Source organism: Heloderma suspectum, chromosome 3, assembly GCF_057233095.1.
Source record: "Heloderma suspectum isolate Gila_16-S chromosome 3, 16-S_ref, whole genome shotgun sequence".
NCBI classification, from domain to species: Eukaryota; Metazoa; Chordata; class Lepidosauria; order Squamata; family Helodermatidae; genus Heloderma; species Heloderma suspectum.
In genome coordinates, this window is record NC_139460.1 from 253,207,578 (window position 1) to 253,232,274 (window position 24,697).

General features: G+C 44.4%; 1 protein-coding gene across 22 annotated transcripts in view; it reads left to right on the forward strand.

Annotated features, from left to right (window-relative positions):
• Positions 1–10,384, forward strand: part of XPNPEP1 (X-prolyl aminopeptidase 1) — a 50,424-nt gene extending 40,040 nt beyond the window's left edge. For 10 of the 22 annotated variants that reach the window (XM_084846350.1, XM_084846353.1, XM_084846365.1 and 7 more), the window contains 6 exons: positions 3,358–3,418; positions 4,740–4,809; positions 5,942–6,115; positions 7,270–7,346; positions 8,109–8,207; positions 9,125–10,378. In XM_084846350.1, coding sequence (XP_084702476.1) covers positions 3,358–3,418; positions 4,740–4,809; positions 5,942–6,115; positions 7,270–7,346; positions 8,109–8,207; positions 9,125–9,253 — 610 coding nt within the window. In that variant the 3' untranslated portion in view covers positions 9,254–10,378. Of the gene's footprint in view, positions 1–3,357; positions 3,419–4,739; positions 4,810–5,941; positions 6,116–7,269; positions 7,347–8,108; positions 8,208–9,124 lie in introns of all 22 variants that reach the window. The other 12 variants (XM_084846349.1, XM_084846357.1, XM_084846356.1 and 9 more) reach the window with 6 other exon arrangements.
• The last annotated feature ends 14,313 nt before the right edge of the window (positions 10,385–24,697 follow it).

Consider the following 24,697-nt stretch of genomic DNA (forward strand, 5'->3'; position numbering starts at 1 on the left):
AAGACTTGTACAATGAGATCCTTCTTCCCGGGCAGCCTAATTATCAGCTTCCTCCGTGTCACAATGAGAAGCAGCCACTTAAGTATAATGAGTTAGCCATCCGTGATATTTTCCAGACTTGTGGGGACAGCGGGGCTGAATTGGCTGATGTTGCAAAGTTAATTTGAGTGCTTTTAATGTCGTGTGCTAGGGCAGAGTGCCTGGACTTTAGAGGAAAGACTGTGCTTATAATCTGCCTGGGAAGTTCTTCTGCTCTTGCCCAACTTCCGTTAGCGTGCAAAATTATGCATGGTGTGGGAAACGTGGACAGGGTTATACTAGAACCCATGAGTCATCCCATGAAGCTGATTGGTAAGAGATTCAGGACAGATAAAAAGAAGTACTTCTTCACACGGTGCTTAGCTAAACTATGGAGTTCACTACCACAAGATGTAGTGATGGCCCACCAACTTGGGTGGCTTTAAAAGGGGATTGGACAAATTCATGGAGGACAAAGCTATCAGTGGCTACTAGTCATGATAGCTATGGCTGTATGCTGCTTCCAGTGTTGGTGGCAGTATGCCTCTGTGTGCCAGTTGCTGGGGAACATGAGTGTGTGTGTGGGGGTGCTATTGTATTCATGTTGTACTTGTGGGCTTCCCAAAGACATCTGGTTGACCACTGTGTGAACAGAATGCTAGAGTAGATAGGGTTTTGGTCTGATCCAGCATGACTCTTACGTTCTTAATGTCAGTGGAGCTTCTGAGTCTATTGTGTTTTTTATTTTCAGAAGCATGGAATAATTTGGGGACTTGCACAATATCCAGATCCCTCAATTTTTCACCAGATGGAGCATAAGCTGAACTCAGTGGAGCTTACTTCTAAGTACACAGACAGATTGCACTGTCAGTGGGCACAAACAGTGCCTCAACTCCATCTTAAAATCTTTGAGTGTTTACCCCACTGGAATCAGCTTTCCTTCTTCCTCCTCCACCCCTCTTTTGTTGTTTTGCTTAACATCCAGCCTGAAGAATTTTGGAGAACTCGAATGTTTGCTTACCACTTTGTGACATGGGAGGGGGCTGGGGTTATACAGGAGTGCTGATGGCCCCCTCCCTCTATGGATCAGTAGAAATACTACTTGGCTATTCCCTGGTTTCAGAGACTTCACCAGGCATTGCCAACAATCCTCTTGATCCAGCCTTCACCACTGGTAACACCACCACTGTTATAACACCACCACTGTTATACTGGGAATGTTGAGTTCTGTGCTTGTGCTGCTTGCACAGAATTGCACATTGCCCTGGCTTTTTTTTCTGGACTGACAGGATCTCTTTCTCCCGTGTCTGTTGGTTCAACATAAGGAAACCTCCCTATTCTGCTTTTCTCATCCTCTAGAAAATCCTCCTTCCAAGTAATGTATCCTTTCTGAAATATAACATTCTAGAGAGTCTCACATTCCTTGAGTCTCTCATACAAAGACTTGATTGCATATGACTGCAGAGCCAGTGGGGAGTTGAAGGTCACTATGCACAATCTCTTGCATCGAAGCCAGATCCATTATACCTAAACTTTCTGAGCAGCCTGGCCTGGGCAGTAACAAAATGCAGACGGTTATCCAGATTGGAATGTTCCACAAGCAGAGAGCAGGAGGAACGCAGGGACACCGATGCCAGAAACGCCAGAGGGATGCCGAATAGATTTGTTCAAATAGAGTTCATTTCCTTTGAAGTGCAGTTCCCAGTTCTACTTGATTTTGCTCCGGTGGCCTTGCAGTCTGTGAAAGCTTACTTGAGCATGCAAGTCTAGAATAGGAATGCAGCCAGATTTTGGAAGTTGTAATATTAAAAAGCTGAACTCCTAAACATGTTTAAACTTGATTAGCAAAAATTATTTCTATATCAATGTCTGGCAGGAAATAACCTGTTTTGGGTACTTGTTTGGTAGTCTGTAGTCCAGCTGATACCTTAGCTCTGAAGGGTGGTAAAACAATGTGCGTAAAGGGTGGTAAAACAGGGACTTAGGGAGTCTTAGTCTGGAGATCTCTTTTTAACATGTTTGGAAGGGCACAGCTCCCACAACCACTTTCCCTTATCCTGCTACTCCACCCTCTGTATCAGGCTTCCTCAATGTGGGGCCCTCCAGAGGTTTTGGGCTACAACTCCCAGCATTCCTGACCATTGTTCATGCTGGCTGGGGCTGATGGGAATTGAAGTTCGAAACATCTGGAGGGTACCACATTGCAGAAGGCTGCTATATATTAGGATTAGGGTTATGATTATGATTATTGGGCAAACATTCCACTTCGTTCTAGAGCTTACTTTCCTCCCCCAAATCAAAACAAGCTTAAAAAAACTAAATACAGTGTACAACTAAAAAAGAGGCATCACATATATACGTCCCAATTAACATCTTTAAATAATCAAATTAATATTATATATTGCAGATAAGATTCTCTCTCTCTCTCTCCATATATCCTTCTTCCAACTTCCTCCCTTTTAAAAAAAATTGGCGTAGATCATCCTAGACAACTTAACCCATTTTCTTTGCATAACCTGTTTTACACTAATCCTGACAACTCACAAGCTTGCACCTTATAATGAACTTTGTTGTTGCAAAACATAACAAAAATGGCCCATTTGCCCATAAAACTTGTTTCCTTGTCCACCTTCCCATTTCTTCAATTAAAATATTTTCTACTACCCATCAACAAAGTCCTCTGGGCAGCGGACAAGAGTTATGGATGGATAAAATATAAACATATACTTAAAGTAACTTCAAAACAAATATTAAAGTAGTATCAATACAAACAGTGTAAAATAATCAGAAACCAGCATAAAAGCACCACAAAATCAGCTTCCCAGTGAACTATTACTTCATCTGCCCGTTGAATTTCTGTCAATCAATAACATTTTCTGCACTTTGGGTTCCAAAAGAAGGGGGATGTCCAGAGTTCCTTGCTGTGTTAAGTGGTGGAACCTTCCCCAAACTCAAAGGAAGGCACAAAGGTCTCTGTGTGTCTCCATGAGATAATCTTCTTGCCCAGTACTCTTTCTCAGCAATGTAAAGGCAACCCTATAGGGACGCTGGAGGTACTTGTAGTTCTTGTTTAGTCTTATCTGCTGCATAACACTGTTTGAGGAAGTTTGCAAAGTATCTCCTTTCATTGAGCTAGACCAGGGCTGGGCAATCTGTGGCTATCCAGATGTTGTTGAAAACACTACAACTCCTATCAGCCCTAGCCAGTGGTCAAAGATGATGGAGGCTGCAGTCCAACAATATATCTGGACGGCCACAGGTTGCAAGCAGAGCATACCTTGAAACATATGTTTACCTTTTTGATGTTTTCACCTTCTCATCTCTTTCTTTCTCCCTAAGGGATGGAACCACAGATGTGACAAGGACTATGCATTTTGGCACCCCATCAGCTTATGAAAAGGTATGCAAGAATTCATACCTTTAGAGAGGACAGCTTTTGAAAGAAGCAATAAGTGCTGTAGGTGGGTGTGTTTGCAGATTGCACTTGATGTAGCAGGCTGTGAGACGATCAAGTATCCCACCCCTGGGCACATGGAACCACTTGCCCTCATTATGGAAGCCAGCCACAAGAGGAGAGGAGCAGTTCCTTGAGAGGTGGCTGCAGCTCTGTGGCCGAAGGAGGCCATTGGACTGGAAAGCTGTCTCTGGAACCCTGGGGAAAGCTGCAAGTAGCTGAAGGTGGCTGTTTCCAACATCCATCTTGTAACTACCAAGCCCCGCTGCAGATGCCTCCTGGCACAGCATCTTGCTCGCTCTGAGTGTGTCTTTTCCCAGTTCATGTGGGGATTGCAAGTACCGTAGGACTGCCTAAAGTTTTAAGCCAGCATTTATGTATCAGCCCAAGCCTAGCTGTGCATTCATCTGATCCGGGTGGTTATGCTGTAGTAGAGCCAACAGGCCCCTGGAGTTGTAGTGCCTGACAGGAACAGTCCTTATTTTAAGCTGTGATATTCTGGACCATTGTGGAACGTAATCTATGCCTGGACTATTCCTGGTACCATTTTGGTTTTAATCTGTTTAGCCTTCAAGATAATTTCAGTGCAGTGGGTGTGATTTTAATTTTTTTTCATAAATTCCTTTTGATAATTGAGTTGGTCTGAACCTGTCTGGAATTTGTAGCTGAACAAATGTAGTTGAACAAATGTAGCTGAACGAAGAGGAATAAAAAAGAGAGAAAGATTCCGCTTCCTCCATGATAAAGCCACACTTTTGGCCAGGAAAAAATAGTATTCTAAAACAAAACTCAGACATGTTAACCAGTTTCTTGTTTCTGTCCAATGGACTGTTTTGGCAGTTAGTTGTAAAGAGGTCACACTGTGCTTCCTTGGGGCATGATCTCCACATTATTTTGTTTGTTTTGTTAATAAAGCTATCCTAATATTTCTTTGTTATAGCTGCACCATTTTCTCCTGGCTTGGGTACAAATGCTCTGAATGCAGATGTGTACTGGGGCAAATGGAAACCTGGTGCAGTCCATATAGAGGCTGAATGCAGAAGGCATGGGTGCTGCTAGAAATTGCTCTTTATTGTCTCCAACCTTTTTGGAGATTTGCTGAGACACTGGTCACCTTTTTACCTTCAAAATGAGCTGCAATTTCAAACAATTTAGCAGATTGCAGCCCAGAAATTTATATGAACTTATTCTGGGCTGCGAGTGACCTCTGGGCTGCCATACGTTCCCATCCCTTCTCTGTTTTATTCAGTGTTGCATTTCTTTTCAGGAGTGTTTTACCTATGTGCTGAAGGGCCACATAGCTGTCAGTGCAGCTGTATTTCCCAATGGAACCAAAGGTTGGTTGCTTTAACTTCCCTTGTCTTCTGTTGAAGTGACCATTGAAAATAATGGCGTAACAACCTCTGCTGTTCACTTTTTGCCCCTTCTACGGTGATCATCACTGGGTGGATTTTTTTGGATGTGAACTGCAGAATAATAAACCACATTTCTTTTCTTCGCGAGCTTTCTCAGCCATCATCATGTGCAGGGAGGAGGGAGGAGACCCCCTTGCACATCTGAAAATGTGTCCCAGGCTGTTTAATAAAGATTGTGAACTGGTCAGCATCAGGCAAAAGAGAAGAGAGCCAGAGGAAGGAGCAATGGCTTCTCAGTTGACCTAAGCTTAGAGTGTTACTGAGAAACTCTTAAAAATACCCGATATGGAACAGCTTTGTGTCAAAATACCAAATACATTACCCCCAATTATTATTCATTCAGATGAATAATATCCATTTCCAGGGTAAGGTGGGAGATGGATTAGTCTTAGGGCAAGCTCCCTCCCCACCTGCCCCTTTTGAATCCCATGTTACTATATGACAGCCTTCCCCAACCTGGTGCCCTCCAGATGTGTTGGACCACAACTCCCATAATTTCTAGCCATTGCAGTGCAACACATCTGGAAGCCACCAGGTTGGGGAAGCCTGCCATATGGGGTCTGTCAGGCCCCATCATTACAGGATTTTAGGAAAGCTCTGAAGACCCATTTATTTTCTTTGGCTTTTTCTTGTCATTGGGTTTTAGCTTCAGCTATAGTTTGCTCGCTGTTATCATTGGTATTTAAATATTTTTTAAAAAAGTTTTATCGTATTGGATTTTATTATATAAGCCACCTGAAAGGCAGCCTAAAATAGTTAATAATAATTAAATAAGTAGGACAAGTTGGTCACAACTATTTAACTTAAGTGTGGGTATGTTTCTCAGGGTTGAGGGTCATTGTATTAGGGGATTTGGGGAGTACAGGGAAGAAAGCTTTTTTAAGTGAAAGAGGGTTTGTATTTTCAGTCTCCCATTTTAGAACCTGTAGCATTTGTCTCTTCCTTGTTGTTTCACTTTGTTGGTTGTGGTGTAGTAAGTACTCAGATACATCAAAGATGGTCTCTGTTCAGGTTAACCTGTTGTGCATCTGTGCCCTCCTCTTGTGACTTGTAGGTCACCTCCTGGACTCCTTTGCCCGGTCTGCACTGTGGGATCAAGGCTTAGATTATCTGCATGGCACAGGACATGGTGTTGGTGCTTTCCTAAATGTCCATGAAGGGCCATGTGGCATTAGCTATAAAACCTTTGCAGATGAACCTCTGGAAGCTGGAATGATTGTTTCTGATGGTAACCTATTTGTCCTTTTGACTGTTACTGAAATGATCTCCACACTAGTGTATGTGATGGTCTCCTGCCTCTTTTTGAAGTCTGGAATATTTCTAGATACACAAACTTTAGGCACTGCGATACTTTTGGCTCCATCTGCTTTATAGGCAAGGACAGGAAGCTCAGTACTACTTCCCCAATAATTAAATATCAGTAATATAATTATGGCAAAAGGAGAAGGGGACGGCAGAGGATGAGATGGCTAGATGGCATCACGGATGCAATGAATATGAACTTGAGCACGCTCCGGGAGAGAGCGCAGGACAGGAAGGCCTGGCGTGCTATGGTCCATGGGGTCACGAAGAGTCGGACACGACTGAACGACTGAACAACAACAACAACAATATAATTATAATAATACTTCACATATATAGAGTGCTTATGAGTGTTCAAAGTGCTTTGCACACATTATCTCAGTGATCCTTGTAACAGCCCTGTAAGGCACCTCTGTATTTTTGTCACATTGCAGATGAGAAGCTAAGTCAGAGATGGTGCTTAACATCACTTAGGGCACAGTCCTGTTGAGATAGTCGGCAGCCTCAAAAGTTGGAGGCTGCCAAGTATCTAATGCAGGGTGGCCACAGCACAGAGGCAATCTTTGTCTCCATGCTCCAGCCACCCTGCATTTTTGGCTAGATGGCCGATTTTGGCTGTTTAGCCATGGCTTTGGGGAGAGGGAGGGAAGGAGGCCACGTGGCGCATGGGAAGCTGCATAATATGGCTTCCGTGGTCCTCTCCCCTCCCCAGCCCCTGGACCACCCTCCTTTACCCATCTCCACACTCTGTTTCTGAGTGCGGAGATGTAGCCGGTGCAGTGAGAACTGCGCCGGCTACAAGAGGGAGCGGGTGGGGAGTGCAGTTTTTGGGAACTGCGTTCAGAGCCCTGGCTACGATCTTGGTTCCCAGAAATCGAAAAATCCTATGGCCCTCTAGACGGTGTCTAGTGGCCATAGGATTTCTCCCTCAGTCAGTTTGTGGTGGATGAGAATTGAAACGGGCTGTCAACCAGTAAAGCTAGACTTTGCCACACATTTCCTAAGGTTGTGTTAAGAAATTTGCTTTTTGTGTGGGGGATATTTTTCTGGATGTGTTTCCTGATCGCTTTGTCTCTGCAGAGCCTGGTTATTATGAGGATGGTTCTTTTGGGATCCGAATAGAAAACGTTGTCATTGTCATTCCTGCTAAAACGAAGGTGAGCTCTTCCTTGGCCTGCCCACAAAGAGCAGTGCTGCCACCTTCTGTTGATCTTGAGTGTGACATCTTTGAAATGGTGCATTTGAAAGCAAACCAAAAGAATGGTCATAGCACAGGATGTGAAAAGTAACTCAGTCAGAACTTTTTGTTCAGGGAGGAACTAGTTTCTTTCTCCTGAGGAGCTCTCCATTGTCCTTGGATCTGAGTGGGTACAGGCCATGCTTGTTGCATCTAAACAGAATGTAAAAGGCCTCATTCTAGCAGGAATGCCTTTATGGCACGAAGGTTTCTTGTTCTTAGCATGTAGATAAGCTTCATTTCCAGACATTCCTGTACTCTCCCAGACAGCACATGGCAGATGTTGCTGTTTCTTTGGAGATGATACAGCTTTGGAAAGAATATTTTAATCTTCTCATTAGCTTACGTGGTTGCAGACAAAAGGAACTTTTATGCGTGGACTTAACAAAAACTCGAAACATTCACACAATATGTCCGAAATGCCACCGCACCCTAATCAACCTATTTCCCTACTTACATGTTGGTTTACTCACCTGGGAATGTTTTATTTAAAGGTGGGAAGGGGAATTCTAAATTATTTCTTATTCCCCAAGGGCAATTCTATAAAAGAACGAATACGCATCCAGATTTGCTTAATAAACCTCTCCCGAAATGTACCCTTCATGTGAAGTTGTAGGAAAAAAGCTTTCTCATTCAGCTACACGCTGTCTCCAATGACCACGATACTTTCTCGCCCCCACAGTATAACTTCAGCAACAGAGGGAGTTTGACTTTCGAACCTTTGACCCTGGTTCCGATCCAGACCAAAATGATACATGTTCCTTTCCTGACTCAAAAAGAGGTAAGAGGGATGATAAATGGCACTGTGTCTTATTCAGGCCTTTACCACAGAGTTTGAAATCCAGAATGCTTGGTTTTCTTCCACTCATTTCATTTCATTTATTACATTTCTATACCACCCAATAGCCAAAGTTCTCCAGACAGGATCCATCTCAGCATTTATTTACAGCCAGATCTGCCATAGTTGTGTTTGTTCTCAAACTTGGCTGGAAGGTAGTGCAAGTAACAGTGGTTATTTGGGGGTAGAGTACAAGGTGGATGGACAGGAGAACGTCCAGATTTACAGACCTTTCAGGAATTGAATACATGGCAGGTGGAATTCTGGAGGTTTAGCCACTGAAGTGGTTGTGTAGTAATTCATTTATAGGTTCCAGCCATCTCATCCAAGGCATGAAATGGCTTATGGCAGGCCATGAAGTGGCATATGGTTACAGGAGTCTGTACAGGAACACAGACGCCTGTAACCATCAGTGCTGACATCCCTGTGTTTTAAGTAACTGATGTTGATTTGTGGAAAGGCCATTTTTAGAAATTCTTTGAAACAGCAGCAACACATGCCTCTCGATACTTCGCTGAAAAACCTGTCACGGAGCATGGCTGGTTGACTGGCTGGAACGGAAGTAGTCTACACCACAACATTTTGTTGCAGGTCCCACTTGTCTTTCAGCATGCCATTGGGCCTGGCCCAGTGATGCCCCAAGACTGTTGTCCCCGGCTGCTTTTGAATGCACCCCTTCACTGACAACATATAACAAAGGCCCCAAGTGTTTCGTCTGTACTTTGGCTGTTTGAGCTTTCTAGAAGGCCACTGCAGGATGTGACGTATACCACTTTTCCTTTCCAAGTGACATTTGTGGTGGCTGGAGATGAAGGTGCATTCCTTTTTCTTCCTTTCCCTTTTCTCTCCAACCCCTTTAGTGCGACTGGGTAAATGACTACCACAGAAAATGTAGAGAGGTGATCGGGGCAGAACTCGAACGACAAGGACGACATGAGGCTCTCCAGTGGCTCATTAGGGAAACGGAGGCAATCTCCAGAATGCATTAACAGCAGTGTTTGGATGTCTTTTTAAGTAATTCCTTTTTAAAATTGCAAGCACAGGACTGGTTCAGCTTTACAATAATATACTTGGTGCCACCATGCCTGAGGATGTGGGGGGAGGATGTAAAAAACCTTTCATAATCATCAGGAGAAATGGAAAGCAGGGGCAGGGTAGAAGGTTTTGGGGTGGGGGGGATTTCTGCCCTTGGGATTCTTTCTCTCTCTCTCTCTCTCTCTCTCTAATGTACAAAAAATAAAACCAGAGGTACAAAATCTGCATCTTTACAGCAGCCTTCTCCAACCTGGTGTCCTCCAGATGTTTTGGACTACAGCTCCCATCAGCCCCAGCCAGCATGGCCAAGTTGGGGGAAGCTGCTTTATGGAGAGAGGATGAGTCATTTCAGAAGAACACCTGGTCACTGTGCAAACTCATTGATTCAGGTGACTGGATTCCATTGTTTTATGCAAACTCCACGCCTCACCAACCTAGCTGGGAGTGAGGGAACCTGTCACGATATAAATTGGATCATCTGTGACAATCGTGCCAAGTGATAAAGGAAGATTATTACTATACATGGGGTGGAGATGTGTGGTAAAATAGGTGTATGGAATGTAGGTGTCCTGAGAAAAATGGTGTCCATCATGATGATCCGTTGATAGGTTTTGAAGCCTTGCTTTTATGCATGTCACTCTTTCAAGAAATGCAGCTAAGAATGAGTTCACACGGGCATGTTTATTACTTAGTGACAGCAACATCCAGTGATACCTTGCATCTCTGAAACATCCATCACTTCTCAAACACCATACGGCACCATCCCGCGCATATCTACTCTGAAGTAAGCCCCACTGTGTTCAATGGGTCTTACTCCCAGTAGGATTGCAGCCACAGCCAAGAACATTCAGATTGCCTTATGTCATCTCCACTTTTCACCTTGAACAAAATTATTTTCAGTGGATGCACTTCACAAGTGCGGCTGCGTGTCAACAAGCAATGAGTCACAGAAAGAGGTACTTGCTTCTGTGCACTGGCCCTGACTTAACAGACTTCATAACTCGCTCCTTGTGAAACTGTTTTGGAATGTATGTATGAATACCTGATTTATTAAAGTGTGCAATGTAACACCACAGGAGCCCCTCAAGGGTGCGTTTGTGTGTTTTTCCCCTCAGCTCTTAAGGGGGTGGGCTTCTGGATGTGTGTGTTAAGCAAACATGAGTGCTGGTGTTGGGGGGGAAAATGTAATGTATGAAGGGGATTTGAACATTTGCGTGAATCTTTTACATAGCTTGGCCCATGTTTTTCCCCGTTTTTGGTTTTCACATAAGCAAGAGCTCCAAGTGCAAATAAATACACTTCTGTGTTCAGTCCCAGAAATTCTCTGATAAGGGAGGGGTGGGGGAAAACCACCCCAAATCCCTACAGTTGGAGCAGGCTATGGCATTTTTGCCAAATTAGAATACATTCTGTCTGCAAAATTGGGGCGGTGGGGAAGACTTTTTTTAAATGATGCATGGGATGGTGTGTAGGTATATATGGGAAAAGAAGTCTCTTTAGAAGTCTCTCGTAATTATAAGAGTAATTATGGCTGAAATCCTATGCACATTTACCTGGGACAGATGGGCCTCATAGCTACCATTTTAGACGGTTCAAAGGGAGGGGCATATCCCCCCCTCCTCTATTGAATGCAATGGGACACTGACTTCTGAGCAAACATCATAGGATGGTGTTGTTGAACAGTAAGTGCAGGCCTGCAGCCTCAGTTATCACAGTTCAGCATCAGCCTCCCGCCCTCCTCCCCCGGGGTCTCCATTTTTCACAAGTCAGGGAACATAAGCCTAATGCCAGACAATCCCTGTATCCTCTTCCAGTGCCAGGTGTGTAAGTGCTTTCTCGCCAGTAACCCTATAATTCCTGCCAAGTAGGTAAAGTAGGTAGCATGGTGCTGACTAGCAGGCAGTGTACTGTAGTGGGGCTACCCAAACACAAAAGGGGTGAGGGTCTGTGTACTCTAGGGCATGGGTCTCTAGTATTGGGCCCGTGGGCATCCATATACCCCAGGATACCTCTCTTGACATCCATCAGGTTCCCCGCCCTCTTGGTTTTTATTTTATTCCTGAAGATATTTTTCATTAAAAAAATTAACTGGGAGGCTGGTATGCTGCAAAGGGAAGTATTGCCCTTCAGTGCCAGCTTTATTTGGGTTCAGTAGAGTGTTTCTGTGTTTTGGAGCTCAGACCTCACCTCTGCCTTGTACTTAGGCTCTTGAACAAGTTTTTTTTGTCTCACTGGTTTGCTTTCTGGGAAATAAGTGTTTTGTGACCAACCATGGCAGTCATTTCATGGATGGGCAAACCTCTCTCCATGGTAGCCATTTTGTGAGAGCACCCATAGCACTCTCTCAAAATTCCAAATGTGCCCACCAACCCAAAAATGCTGACGTCTCCTGCCCTAGGGTGTCAGGGTAGAAACTGAGCCGATAGAACCCCAGAGCAGTTCTGATTCTGAGGAGGATCAGCAATCCGTGGGAGAGGAGCCAGCTCATCCCTCACAGGCACAGCAGCTGGTAGAGATTCCTCCTGCCAGCATTCCCGAGATAGATAGTGACCCTGGCAGTGAGAAAGTGCAGGATGGGGGCTTGCTAGACGCTCGATGCAGATGCAGGGAGCGATGAGCGATGGAGGGCACGGAAAGGAGGCATAGCACCCGTTTGGCACGCAAGCAATGGCCGCGTCCCGTGGACCCAAGGGAAAGAGGGAGGATCTCTCCCTAGCCTATAAGTTCAGGATCTTCAAGTAATTCTCCTTCAAACGGGGACCAACTGCCTACCCGGAGCATAGGCTACTCTGCTGTTCATTGCTTAGTCGCTGGTGATTAGCATCTGAAAGAGTCATTAAGTTGTAAAAGGATTAAAAAGAATCCTTTTGTCTGTGTCTTGAGTTGGCTATTGGAGTCTACTGAAAGAGGCCGCTAGGGCACTCCTGACATAGGGAACCTGTAGGTCATCTTTGTAAATAAGCCCTCGTAAGTTACTAGCCTGCTAGGAGGCTAGTAGCATGTATTTCTGTGCTGGCTGCGAAGGAGAGGAAGCACAGAAGCACAGACTATTACTACTAAGTAGCCTAGTTAAAAAAACACCATTGCCTTCTACCAAGCAGACTGTTGGAGGAAGGACAGTGCAACTGGCCTCCTGCCAGCCCACTGTGTTTTCATGCTGGTGGAGGAAGAGACTTTTCTTCTGCAGCTAGCACTGAAACCAAGCAGGCTGGCAGAGGAGGGTTGGAGTGACCCGACTTTCCTCCAGCAGCTCACTCACTTTGCATTGAATTCCTGGCCGTCTGTGGCATCAGGTAAGTTTTTAAATCTAAGGCCATTCCAGGAATGTATAACAATGCTAGTTTGTAATTTTTAAAAATGGTGGGGTGGTTGGGAATTGGCCAACAAAGGCCGTACGTCTTTATCAGCTTTGAGGAGGCACAGAATGCTCGGGACAGACAAGCATAAATAGAAAAGAAGAAAACAAGAGGCTGAACTGAGCTTCCTCTAATCAAAATTAACCTTCCTATAAAGGTACCTTTATGCTGTGAAAGGGCCAGAGCCCCTAACAGCTTATAGTGTCTTGGAGGGTGGAGAAATAAGGGTTAGGGTACTGCTTGTTTCCCAACCTTAATCCCATTTTCCATTAGGAGCACAGGAAGCTGCTGTATACTACCAGGTCAGACTATTTTGGACCTTCAGTTCTGACTAGTAGTGGCTTTCCAGAGTCTCTGGCATAGGCCTTCGCCATCAGGAGAGCCATCTGTCAGGGATGCTCTGACTTGGATTCCTACATTGAGCAGGGGGTTGGACTCGATGGCCTTGTAGGTCCCTTCCAACCCTACTATTCTATGATCACCTGCTACTTGCTTCTTTTCATGGGAGATGCCAGGGCCTGAACCAGGGGAGCCTCTGCATATAAAACATGAACACTACTACTGAACTGTGGTCTTTCCTCCTAATTCCAGGAAGGTATATGCTGCAAGGGCTCTGTCCCTTTGCAGCACAAAGAATCCTTAGGGGAGGGGATTGGTCAAGATCAGAGGAAAACAGCTATCCTGACCCTAATTAATCACACCTTCTCCTGGGACTCTCAGCTGGGAGAAGAGGGCAGAGTCCTTAACTGTAAAATAATCTGAAGTGGATGTGTGGGAAATTAGGTTTGGGGGAGTATGCATTGTCAGTGTACATCTCACCTCAATTTCTCTTGAACTCATACAGGGCAGGGGGGAAGTAAAAACAACATCCTCCCCACGCTGTACCCTAAACCTTCCTATACAGTCTGTGGGAACTCCATTCTTGTGTCATTAATAAAGATTAGGGGCTTGCTGTGCAATGGCAGAAAGACCCAAATCTGAGCAGAGTGAGTGTGTGTGTGTCTAGAATTTGTAGCAGTTGAAGTGGAAGAGAGGCCCATCAAACTATAATACTCAAAACACACTGCTTCAGCTGTAATACCAAATAGAGGTGGTGATAGTGGTGACTCATTCTCTTTCTGTTTTCCTGAAATGGGGTGTGGAGATTCAATTCGTGCACATATTGTTGCTTGAAAATGAATCTCTTCTATCCTCTTTGAAACAGTTCTTGAACCTCCCATGGACATGGTCTGGCAGATGCTCAGATGTCTGAAGACGGGGACAGAAGAGGGGCACATTGCTTCTGAGGCCGGCCAGCCCCTTTCTTCCCATTCCAGATTACTAATAGCTGCACATGTTTTTCTGCATGCCGGCCCAAATAGTAAATTAATTCTGACAGATTTTTTGAGGGGTGGGGTGGGAGTTCAGAGATTGAAGGCTTCACTGTACATCCACTCCAGTACCTATATGTATCTGCCATAAATCTGGTGGGCTTCCCAGAAACAACCAGCTAGCTGCTGTTGGGAACATGATGCAGGACTACGAGGACTCCTGGTTTGATCCAGCAGGGTTCTTAGGGAGATGTTTCTTGCAGGAACAACCTCTGCAGCCCTTTCCTTCACCCATCGAATACTTCCATCAAGCACATAGAGAATGTGGATGTGGTGGGAAGGAATCAGCCAGGGTGGCTCAGCTGAGGTTTTATGACTGGATATCTCTTACTGGTACAACAGGCACAGATAGATTTCCTCTTCAGCTGTGGCTCTTGGCATTCCACATTTACTGGAAAAATGTTAATAATAAGAAAAAGTGTTTTAATCTCTGAATAGATACACAAATACAGCACACACAGATTTGTATAAGTAATAGTGTAATAAGATAACTAGGGGCAAATGCATCCGGATAAGCCTAACTAAACTATAGCCCTATTTTCTCTAGATCTCTTTCCAGCAATATCTTACTTTTATAGTTCCAGTATCTCTGGTTCCAGCAGTTCTCTTTCTTTCCTCAAGGACTGTGGGCTTTTTCTGTGTTCTTCCTGATTTTCTATTCTGATCTTTCTGATCCTCCCCTCTCTGAATTTCTGCCCTTCTGCCTCAGGCTTTTATATCTTAAAAATAGCCTGTTCCCTCCCCTCTTCAACCAATACCATAAATTCCTATCCCTGAGTCCTTCATCTGACCTGCTGAACCTCCTGCAACCCTAGTTATTTTTCCTTCTGCAGACATTCTGACTCCTATATCCAAGTAAAACATTTTTCCAACTTATCTCATTTGGCCTTCTGTTGAATCCCCTGCCTACTTCCTTATCTTCTCTCCTTCTGCAGACATCCTGGCTGTGTGAGCTTTCTGCGAATGTTTGGTTTTCTGAGCCAACATCATGACTTAATCTTTAACTAAATTTTTGACCTTTTGTCTAGGAATGGCCAGAATACATACAGAAAAAGATTCAACCCCATAATATAACCCCCCATTCCAAACCTAAAATGCATATACAAAAATGTATGACAGCTGTTCCTTCAGTCATGATTATACCCCCTTCTCCAAAGAGGTTGGGTGGCTGTCTTCCTCCATTTTATCCTTATTCTGTGAGGGATGTTAGGGTGAGATAGAGTGGCAGACCCAAGGTCACCCATCTAGTGAGCTGCTCGCCTGAGTGGGGATTTGAACCCAGGTTTCCCTTGTCCGAGCCTGACATTCTAACCAGTATACCAGACTGCCCCCTTTGTACTCCATCTGGCCCTGTCTTTCCTACATTATTGAGCCAGCCTTGAATCCAAGTATCCCTCTTCTTTCAACCAAGCAATATTTTTCATGAGAATGTAATAAAACATGTATCTAATATAAGACTTCCCAGATAAACTACCCAAGGAAACACTTCCTAAGGTTCAGTGTCATTAATCAAAAATAGAAAAGGCTATAGCAGTCATTAAGAAGTTATCTCTTGCTATATCTTGTCCCATTTTTGTCCTTGGAAATAAGCTTAATTGCCCCTGGTGGTGGTAACACGTTAGTGATCTTTAAACAGAAAGGAATAATAGTTCTCCTGAAAGAGTAATGCCCATATTGGTTTACACTAATATTAAGCCCATCACTTTCCAACGCAGGAGATTGACAGAATCCAGGGTTGTGGAATATGAAAGCAGAGTTGCCACACGATTAAAAAATGCCTTGCTAAGAAGGGCTCAGTCACTTTGTGTGAAGAAAGGTCATAATCGGACTGAGACAGGCACTTGAAGGCAGATGGCTTTAGGGTGCTTCCGAACAAGGCCATTGCCCTGCCTCATTCCTGGAATTTTACACGGGGGTCCAGATGACATGGTACTCCATTTGTAACCCCCCCCCCATGGGTTACTGGAGGGTGGTTTCCCGCTCCGGCAAGCCATATCATCAAGCTGTTTGGATGACATGACAAGCTGTGCCTGGGTGGTGATTATGGAAATCATGCCTGGCACACACCACAATGACTTATTTTGATTCTATGAACTGGCCCAATGTTTTTTGCTCAGTAGTGTTAGGAGCCCTCCATCTGGAAGCAGCTTTAGTGTACATTTGTAACCATCTCAGGTGGTGATAGCAATGTAATTCTTATTGGAAAAACACATGAAGTGAATCTCATCCATTACCCTCTATGTGAGAAAGTAAAGGAGGATGAAATGAGGGACAACGCTGAAGTAGGGCAGAATCTGCCTTCAAACACTGGGGTCACCAGTGGCAGGATTTATTCCTACCTCAGTGTGTCTGTGACTGAACATCCTCTGCTTTTCCCCATAGGTGGGAGTGATTCAGATAAGAGACATTGTCTGATCCTCACTGTTTCTGTGGGAGGGGGGCAGGTGTTCCTTCTCAGTGGTATCACTTAGTATAGCACCTTAGAAACCAGTAGAAGCCAATAATTTTAATGGGAGAAAGAAGAGAGTTTCATCTATAAGCATAAGTTTTGGGGAGACTTTTGGGCCCAATATAGTAGCAATAAGATAAAAACATAATAGGAGCCTTCACAGGATATGAAAGGAACTGTGTTGGCATTTTAATTAACTTGCCTTTTTAATGGTTGTGTACTAGCTTGGAAGAATTTTAATACAACAATTAAAACTAGGGCCTATCTCCTCACTATTCTATGTCCTTTGGGGATTTCCAGAGGCACTGAAAGCAGCTCAGACTGAAAAATTCACTTTGTTTTTCTTCTCTCATTAAAAGTTTTTAAAATTTGAGTTGTTGCAACTGATGCATACTGATATAATGGGAAGGAGGTGAAGATGGAGGTGGAAGGACTTTCTTTTTGCTAATTTATCATATGGACTTGTATACAAAAGAACGATAGAAGTGCTATAAATAATATTGGCTTATTTATTTTATAATTGCATAGTTGAGGTTGGTATGCATAACCTTGGCTCAGCTGACATTCTTCTTGTTCTGAATCTATGAGAATACGTCTGTCCATGCAACAGGAAGAACCTTCTGGAAGTTTAGAGTCACTGCCTCTTTTCTTCACCCATGCATTCTGACAGACACTGACAGAGTATTTAACCCACAATGAGCCATGGCACCTGCAGGTACCAGGTTGCATATGCAACCCCCACTTGGGGGTTGTCATGTCATGAGAACACAGCAAGTGTGGGTTATCCAAGGGTTCAGCATGGTATGTTTTAGGGTTATGTGAGGGTTGTTTAACCCTCAACCCGTGCTGGCCAGGTTCAGATGACATGGCAACCCTCAAGCAGGGGTTGCACATTCAAAATGGTGGCTGCACACACCGCAGCCCCATGGTGGGCTGTTATGTCATGCCCCACTGGGTCAATGGGATGTAGTACCTTCCTCTTTAATTATTTTCTGACCACCACAAAAAGGAGTAGCAAGAAAGGATCTTCCCATCATGAAAGACCATGAGATGCTCTTTATTATTTACATTTCTGTTTGAAAAACATTAGGCTTCGACTTGACATAATTTGTATAGCAAATAAAGCCCTATTCTAAAGATACATTGAATGTAAAAGTAACATCCTGGAATCTGTCACAATTTCTTTCTCTCTCCCATTTGTTTCATAGTTAAAATGGATTTGGAAAAAAAGATGATCTCCTTTCATTGTCCTTTTGAATTCAAGGTATACTTTTACAGATTTAACAAAAAAGGATTTCCCCTCTATTTTGTGTGCCTTTTCCCACTCTTTTTTCTTTGTCTGTCATTTTCAAAACCTCACCCCCACCCCGTATGTGGAACAATGTGGTGGGGACAGCCCTAGGCTAACATTGCTTCTAGTGGTATGGAGAGACTCATTTGACCTCCTCAGCAGAGAAACAGAGAGTGGGACAAATCTAGGCTGAAAAACAGCTCAGTGGCCCTGGACCACAGAGTTTGGATTTGCATCAAAGTGAATCTGATATGGATCTGAATGTCAGAGTACAGTTGGTGCAGAGGAACCCTAAGATGCTTTGCAGTTATTTGTAATTTCATTTTGCCCTTACTCATATAGGCCCCCTCTCTTTAGTGGGCCTTGAGAGAGCCAGAGTGCATTCTGCACTGCAGTTTTGATATTGAAACCTTGCTTTGGCTAAAGCATTGTTGCTGTGTTTGTGATTTGAATAAATAATCCAGTCAGCATTTGGAAAGATCTCCCTTTGTTCAGTGCACAAAGCTATCTTGGAATAGCTTTGAACAGCTCATCCAGCAAGCACGAGTCTCAATCTATCCAGGCATTTGGGCTAAGTGCAAAGTTGAATGAAGTATCCTCTCTTCTTGTATATTATTAATATTTAGGGTCTTCTATCAATGATTCATTTCTCCAGGGTATGTTTTCCTCATTTCAGTGCCATCAGCTTAACTTGCACAACTTCCCTGGGCACTGAGATAAGAACTTCACTTCTTATGTCTGCCAAATTTTAGTTCAGAGAGAAACGTCTGCTTGAGTACTGAGTGATGACAGGGATTTTTTTTTACTCTGGTGCCCATACAACAAATCATGGCTTTAAAGCTGTGATCCTAATTGCACTTGTGTGTTAGTAAGTCAGGTTGTAATTGGCAAGATTTACTTCTGAGAAAACTTTAAAAGGGAGTTAATTCATGGTGGAGAAAGCTATTGATGGCTACTGATTATGATGGCTAAGCAGTACCTCCAGGACCATGGGCAGCATGTCTCTCAATAACAGCTGCTGGGAACAACAGCAGGAGAAGGCTGTGTCTCGCATGTTCTGCTTGTGGGCTTCCCGCAGGCAACTGGCTGTCCAGTGTGGGGAATAGGATGCTGGACTAGGTAGGTCTTTTGGTCTGATCAAACAGGGCTGTCCTAATGTTCTTAAAACATGGTTAGCACAAGATTGTATGAGTTCCAGATCCTTCCATTGGGAAGAATATTGGCCTGTCCTGAGCAAGCTATTAGGTCTCTTTTGCAGTACTGGAAGGAGGAACACCCCTCTGTTACAGATGTAATTGAACTGGGCCTTCAGTGAAGGTGTGGGAGAATTGGCATCTTTTGGATCTGGTTCTTAAATACCTCACTCCTGTTGACCAGGATGTGTGCTTCATACAGCCTGATTGCTGGTGTTAAAAGTAGTTGCATGGCCAAGCAACAATAGACAGGAAAGTTTTTAAAGTATCACATTCCTTTTGTATTCTGTATTGCTTTCAATAAGGGCTCCATTAGACCTTGAAGTTCTAATATGAGGGAGCTCCTTTCCACCGCATTTCTCTCAGGGAAAACATTGCCAGGTGTTTTTTGTTTTGTTTTAAACACCCTCTTCAGTTGATCTGGGAGCCATGACACTTTTCAAGGATTTGTAGAGCTGTTTAGTCTTTTCTTGGGAGTTTACTCTCGTTCATTTTCCTAAGAGTATGCTTTCAAAGGAATGAAAGAAATGAAACAACTCCCTTTGATCAGGTACTGTGCTGTATATGAAATCTAGATCAGATGTTCTGAGTATTGTCTGACTGTAATCCAAAACAAGACAAAACCAATTACTGGAACATGGGAACAATGATATGCATGACCCCATTCCATCTAGCACTTAGAACACTGTCTGAGGAAAGAAACTCAAGTCAAGTTCACCTCCAGCCTGTGGAGAGATTCAACTGGGTAAAAACTAAACCCAAGTCAGAATGGCCATTGGTAAGGCGATCTGTACACCAGGAATAGGCAACCTAGTGACCTCCAGGTGTTTTGGACTACAACTCACATGTGGCAGAATGGGGAACTGTTGTTTTTATTAAAGTTCAGATGGTTTTTATTGCTAGGATTAGCTGTACTGATGGTGGAACTTTATGATAATTGAACATTTCTGGGCTGGGTTTGGTCCATGGGTTTCTGAGAGGCTTTTGATAGTTCAAGGGGAGAGAGAGATGGGTATGACAGTTAGAAGCTGAAGTGTTGGGCTGAAAATTGGGCTGGAAGCTGAAGTAAAAGGAGTTCCATATCTTTGTGCTGGTTTGATTATTTTACTCAGCTCTGGAAGAACATGAATTGTTACTGTTACTTTATAAGAAAATAAAAAATTGTTATTTATCCAGTGTGACTTAGTGGAGGTCAATACCCATGTGAACTGGAGCTGGCAGTTTATATAGCAGCAACATAGTTGCCCTGGTATACCTGAGGGTACAGGGTAATGGAAGAGAAATACTTCAAGTGGTGGCAATTCCAGCATTAGACTTCTCACTTCCACAGGGTGAGGCATCATACCCATAATTCCTGACCATTGCTGGCTGGTGCTGATTTGTAGTCCAAGACATCTGGAGGTCCCTAGGTCCTCTACCCCTTCTGTACAGGAAGTAGAAGTTCTAATAGTATTTTAATCACTCTAAGAAAGCGCCAGTCCAGTCTATACACGAACACCTTGCACAGCCGCAGTCACATCAGATATCTACATATCTGGCTAAATGAAATCTGCAAGCATGTTAAGGAATGAGCTGCTTCATTCATTGCAATAAAGAGTCCAGTAGCTCACAAGGAATCTATGTGGTTTATGGTCCAAGCGGTGGCTGTAACACGTGAACAGAGCAGGGTTTATTGGAAGCTACTGTGCTTCCATATCCCTTATGATATCCCTTAGTTAGGATATGGCTGAAATGGCTACAGATTGCTCAAATTGTAACATCACAATTACAGAATCATACCATTGTACCCCACATGCATTAATTTGGGAGAACTAACCGCTCTCCCCTCATTTGGAATACGCAATTGCTAAAGTGGATTAGAAGAATCCATAAGCATGCAGTGAAAGGGATGGAAACAGTGTACCATTTCACAACCCCATGTGAAATTCATTAAAGGGTATTAAGAAAAGTAAAAAAAGCTTTTGTTAAGCCATCTGAAGTCTGTGCTTTGGTAAGGGGGAAATAACACTGCACTGTTCCTAAGGGGGCATCAGAGATAGTTCGTAGTGAATTTTCTCAGACAGAAAAGTGAAGTGTGCAGTCAACTTGCATGTCTCTATCAACATCACAATATGTAAAAGCTTGTTATGTGTATGAGCTAGGAATAGACCGAGTAAGTGGTGGCGATTGCTATTTGCGCATGCCAAGCCAGTTAGATATAGGGGAGTATAGGGTCTCATCCCTATGGGAACACTGGATCCCAAGTGGAAACATGGGAGCCAGCCTTATTTCAATGTCTAGCAATCTGTTCAAGGCCTTAGTCTAAATCATCAAGCAGAACTTTCTAATTTTCAAGGAACCAAGCTGGCAAGTGTAAATTGAATGGCTCATAAGATATGCCAGTGCCTCAGTCCCCACAGCAGGGCTTGAATGCTGTTAAAATTCAATCCCCCTCTCCAGGCTTCCTGCTCATTCGAGTGCAGATCTTGAGTGTTTGTACCTTGTGTTGGGTACCCGGGACAGACTGGGGATTCTGTTGGTGTACCGCCCACCCCGCTGCCCATCAGACTCCCTGCCTGAGCTGACGGAGGTGGTCTCGGACTTGGTGTTGAGGACCCCTAGGATGATGGTCCTGGGGGATCTCAACTTCCATGCCGAGGCCGCTGTATCCGGGGCGGCTCAGGACTTCATGGCCGCCATGACAACCATGGGGCTGTCCCAACATGTCATCGGCCCAACGCATACAAAAGGACACACGCTTGATCTGGTTTTCTCGACTGGGCAGGAGGATGGTGATCTGAAAGTGGAGGAATTAACATCTGTCCCTTTGTCATGGTCAGATCACTTCCTGCTGAGGTTTAGACTCCTGGCGGCCTTTCCCCTCTGCAAGGGTGGGGGACCTATTAAAATGGTCCGCCCCCAGAGATTAATGGATTCCGATGGGGGCTCTGGGGGATTTTCCTGCTGGTATGGCTGGTGCTCCTGTCGAAGCCCAGGTCTCTCTGTGGAATGCAGAGATGACTCGGGCGGTTGACACGATCGCGCCCAAGCACCCTCTCCCTCTGAGCAGAGCCCGGCCAGCTCCTTGGTACACACCTGAGCTGAGGGCAATGAAGCAAGAGGGGAGACGGCTAGAACGCAGGTGGAGGAAAACTTGTGCTGAGTCTGACCGAACACAGGTAAGAGCCCACTATCGAGCCTACTCTGTGGCGGTGAGGGTGGCAAAGAGGCAGTTCTTTTCCACCAGCATTGCATCTTCTCAGTGTCGTCCAGCGGAGCTTTTCCGAGTGGTTTGCGGCCTGTTACATTCTGGGCCAGGGAGAGAGATGGTGGAACCCTCGGTAGCACGCTGTGACAAGTTTGCGTGGCACTTTGAGGATAAAGTCGCTCAGATTCGTCATGAATTGGACACCACCATTAATGCAGTTCCATTGCTAGAGGCGTTCAGAGCACCGTCTGGTCCAGTTTTATTGGATGAGTTTCAGTTACTGAGGCCTGAGGATGCGGACAAGGTGCTTGGCCAAGTCCGATCGACCACTTGTGTGCTTGACCCTTGCCCTTCATGGCTTATTAAATCAAACAAGGAGGGGTTGTCTGGCTGGGTCCAGGAGGTTGTAAATTCCTCCTTGAGAGAGGGAGTGGTGCCTGCCACTTTAAAAGAGGCGGTAATTAGACCACTCCTGAAAAAGTCTAACCTGGACCCAGAGGATGTTAACAATTATAGGCCAGTGGCCAACATCCCCTTCCTGGGCAAGGTGCTTGAGCGGGTGGTTGTAGGACAGCTCCAGGCACTCTTGAAAGAAACGGATTATCTAGATCCATTTCAATCGGGCTTCAGGCCTGGTTTTGGAATGGAAACTGCCTTGGTCGCCCTGTGGGATGACCTTTGTCGGGAGAGGGACAGGGGGAGTGCGACCCTGTTGATTCTCCTGGACCTCCCAGCGGTTTTCGATACCATCGACCATGGTATCCTTCTGGATAGGTTGTCTGGGTTGGGAGTTGGAGGCACTGCACTACAGTGGTTCCGCTCCTACTTGGATGGCCGATTCCAGAAGGTGGTGTTGGGGGATTATTGCTCTGTGCCATGGCAAATGTGCCACGGGGTTCCACAGAGCTCTATTTTATCCCCCATGCTGTTTAACATCTACATGAAACCGCTGGGGGAGGTTATCCAGAGGTGTGGGCTGAGGTGCCATCAATATGCAGATGACACCCAGCTCTACCTCTCTTTCTCATCAAAACCAGGTGAGGCAGTGGCTGTTCTGAACCAGTGCCTGGGCACGGTAATGGACTGGATGAGGGCTAATAAACTGAAACTCAATCCAGACAAGACGGAGGTACTGTTAGCGGGTGGTTCGTCTGCCCGGCTAGGTGATATTCAACCTGTTCTGGAGGGGGTTGCACTCCCCCTAAAGGATCAGGTTCGTAGTTTGGGGGTGCTCTTGGATCCAGAACTGTCACTTGAGGCACAGGTGAACTCAGTGGCACGGAGCACTTTTTATCAGCTTAGCCTGGTATACCAACTACGCCCTTATCTGGACAGAGATAGCCTAGCTACAGTTATCCATGCTCTGATAACTTCTCGTCTGGATTACGGCAATGCGTTATATGTGGGGCTGCCTTCGAAAACGGTCCGGAAACTTCAGCTGGTCCAAAATAGGCAGCAAGATTGTTAACAGGGACTGGCCTGCGAGCTCATATTACGCCAGTACTTTTCCAGCTGCACTGGCTGCCAGTCCATTTCCGGGCCCTATTCAAAGTGCTGGTGTTAACATTTAAAGCCCTTAACGGCTTGGGGCCAGGTTACCTGAAGGATCGCCTCCTCCCATATGTGCCTGCCCGGACCTTAAGATCATCATCAGCGGCCCTTCTCCGTGAGCCCCTGCCAAAGGAAGTGAGGTGGGTGGCTACTAGGAGGAGGGCTTTTTCTGTTGTGGCACCCAGGCTCTGGAATGAGCTCCCTAGTGAGGTTCGCCTGGCGCCTACATTGTACTCCTTTCGGTGCCAGGTGAAGACCTTTTTATTTTCCCAGGCATTTTAGCATTTTAGCTTTCTAAATTTTTATCTTTGCTGTTTTAAATCTGTATTTTAAACTCCTGTACTGCTGCTAGGTTTTATTGTGGTTGTATTGTTATATTGTGGTTTTAATGTTCTATATATTTTAAATTGTTTTATTGTGTGTTGTTTCGTTTTAATTTTTGTGAACCACCCAGAGAGCTTCGGCTATTGGGTGGTATAGAAATGAAATAAATAAAATAATAAATAAATTAAAAGCAAGATGGAAGCCTGGTGCCGTTTTAATGTAAAGGAAGTGCATCAAATAGCAGCTTATTTTTTATTTTTAATGTTACAGTTCTCCCCCCCTCACCTCTCCCCAGTGTAAAAATAGTGGAAGAAATAAACAGGCCCTAAATGCAACCAAATCAACAAGGCAGCTAGAAGACCGTTATACATATATTCTATTTAGATATGCAGTGACTAGCAAGACTGCAAAGAAAAAAAGGGGAGCTTTCTGTAATCATAGTACTTATTAATGGTTTGTGGAAAGAGAGAGATTGTTTACAATAGAAGTGAAGTTGCTGTGTATGTCCTAAAGAGAGAAAATATTCAATGAAGGCTGAGTAACGGGAGAAAAACTTTAAAAAAGAATGCCTCACTGATAACATGGAAATAATACAGCACATTCCTCTTTCTCTGGACACATTGGTATGATCTCATTAGTTCTAGGATTAAAGGAATCAGATACAAGTATTCATCCCA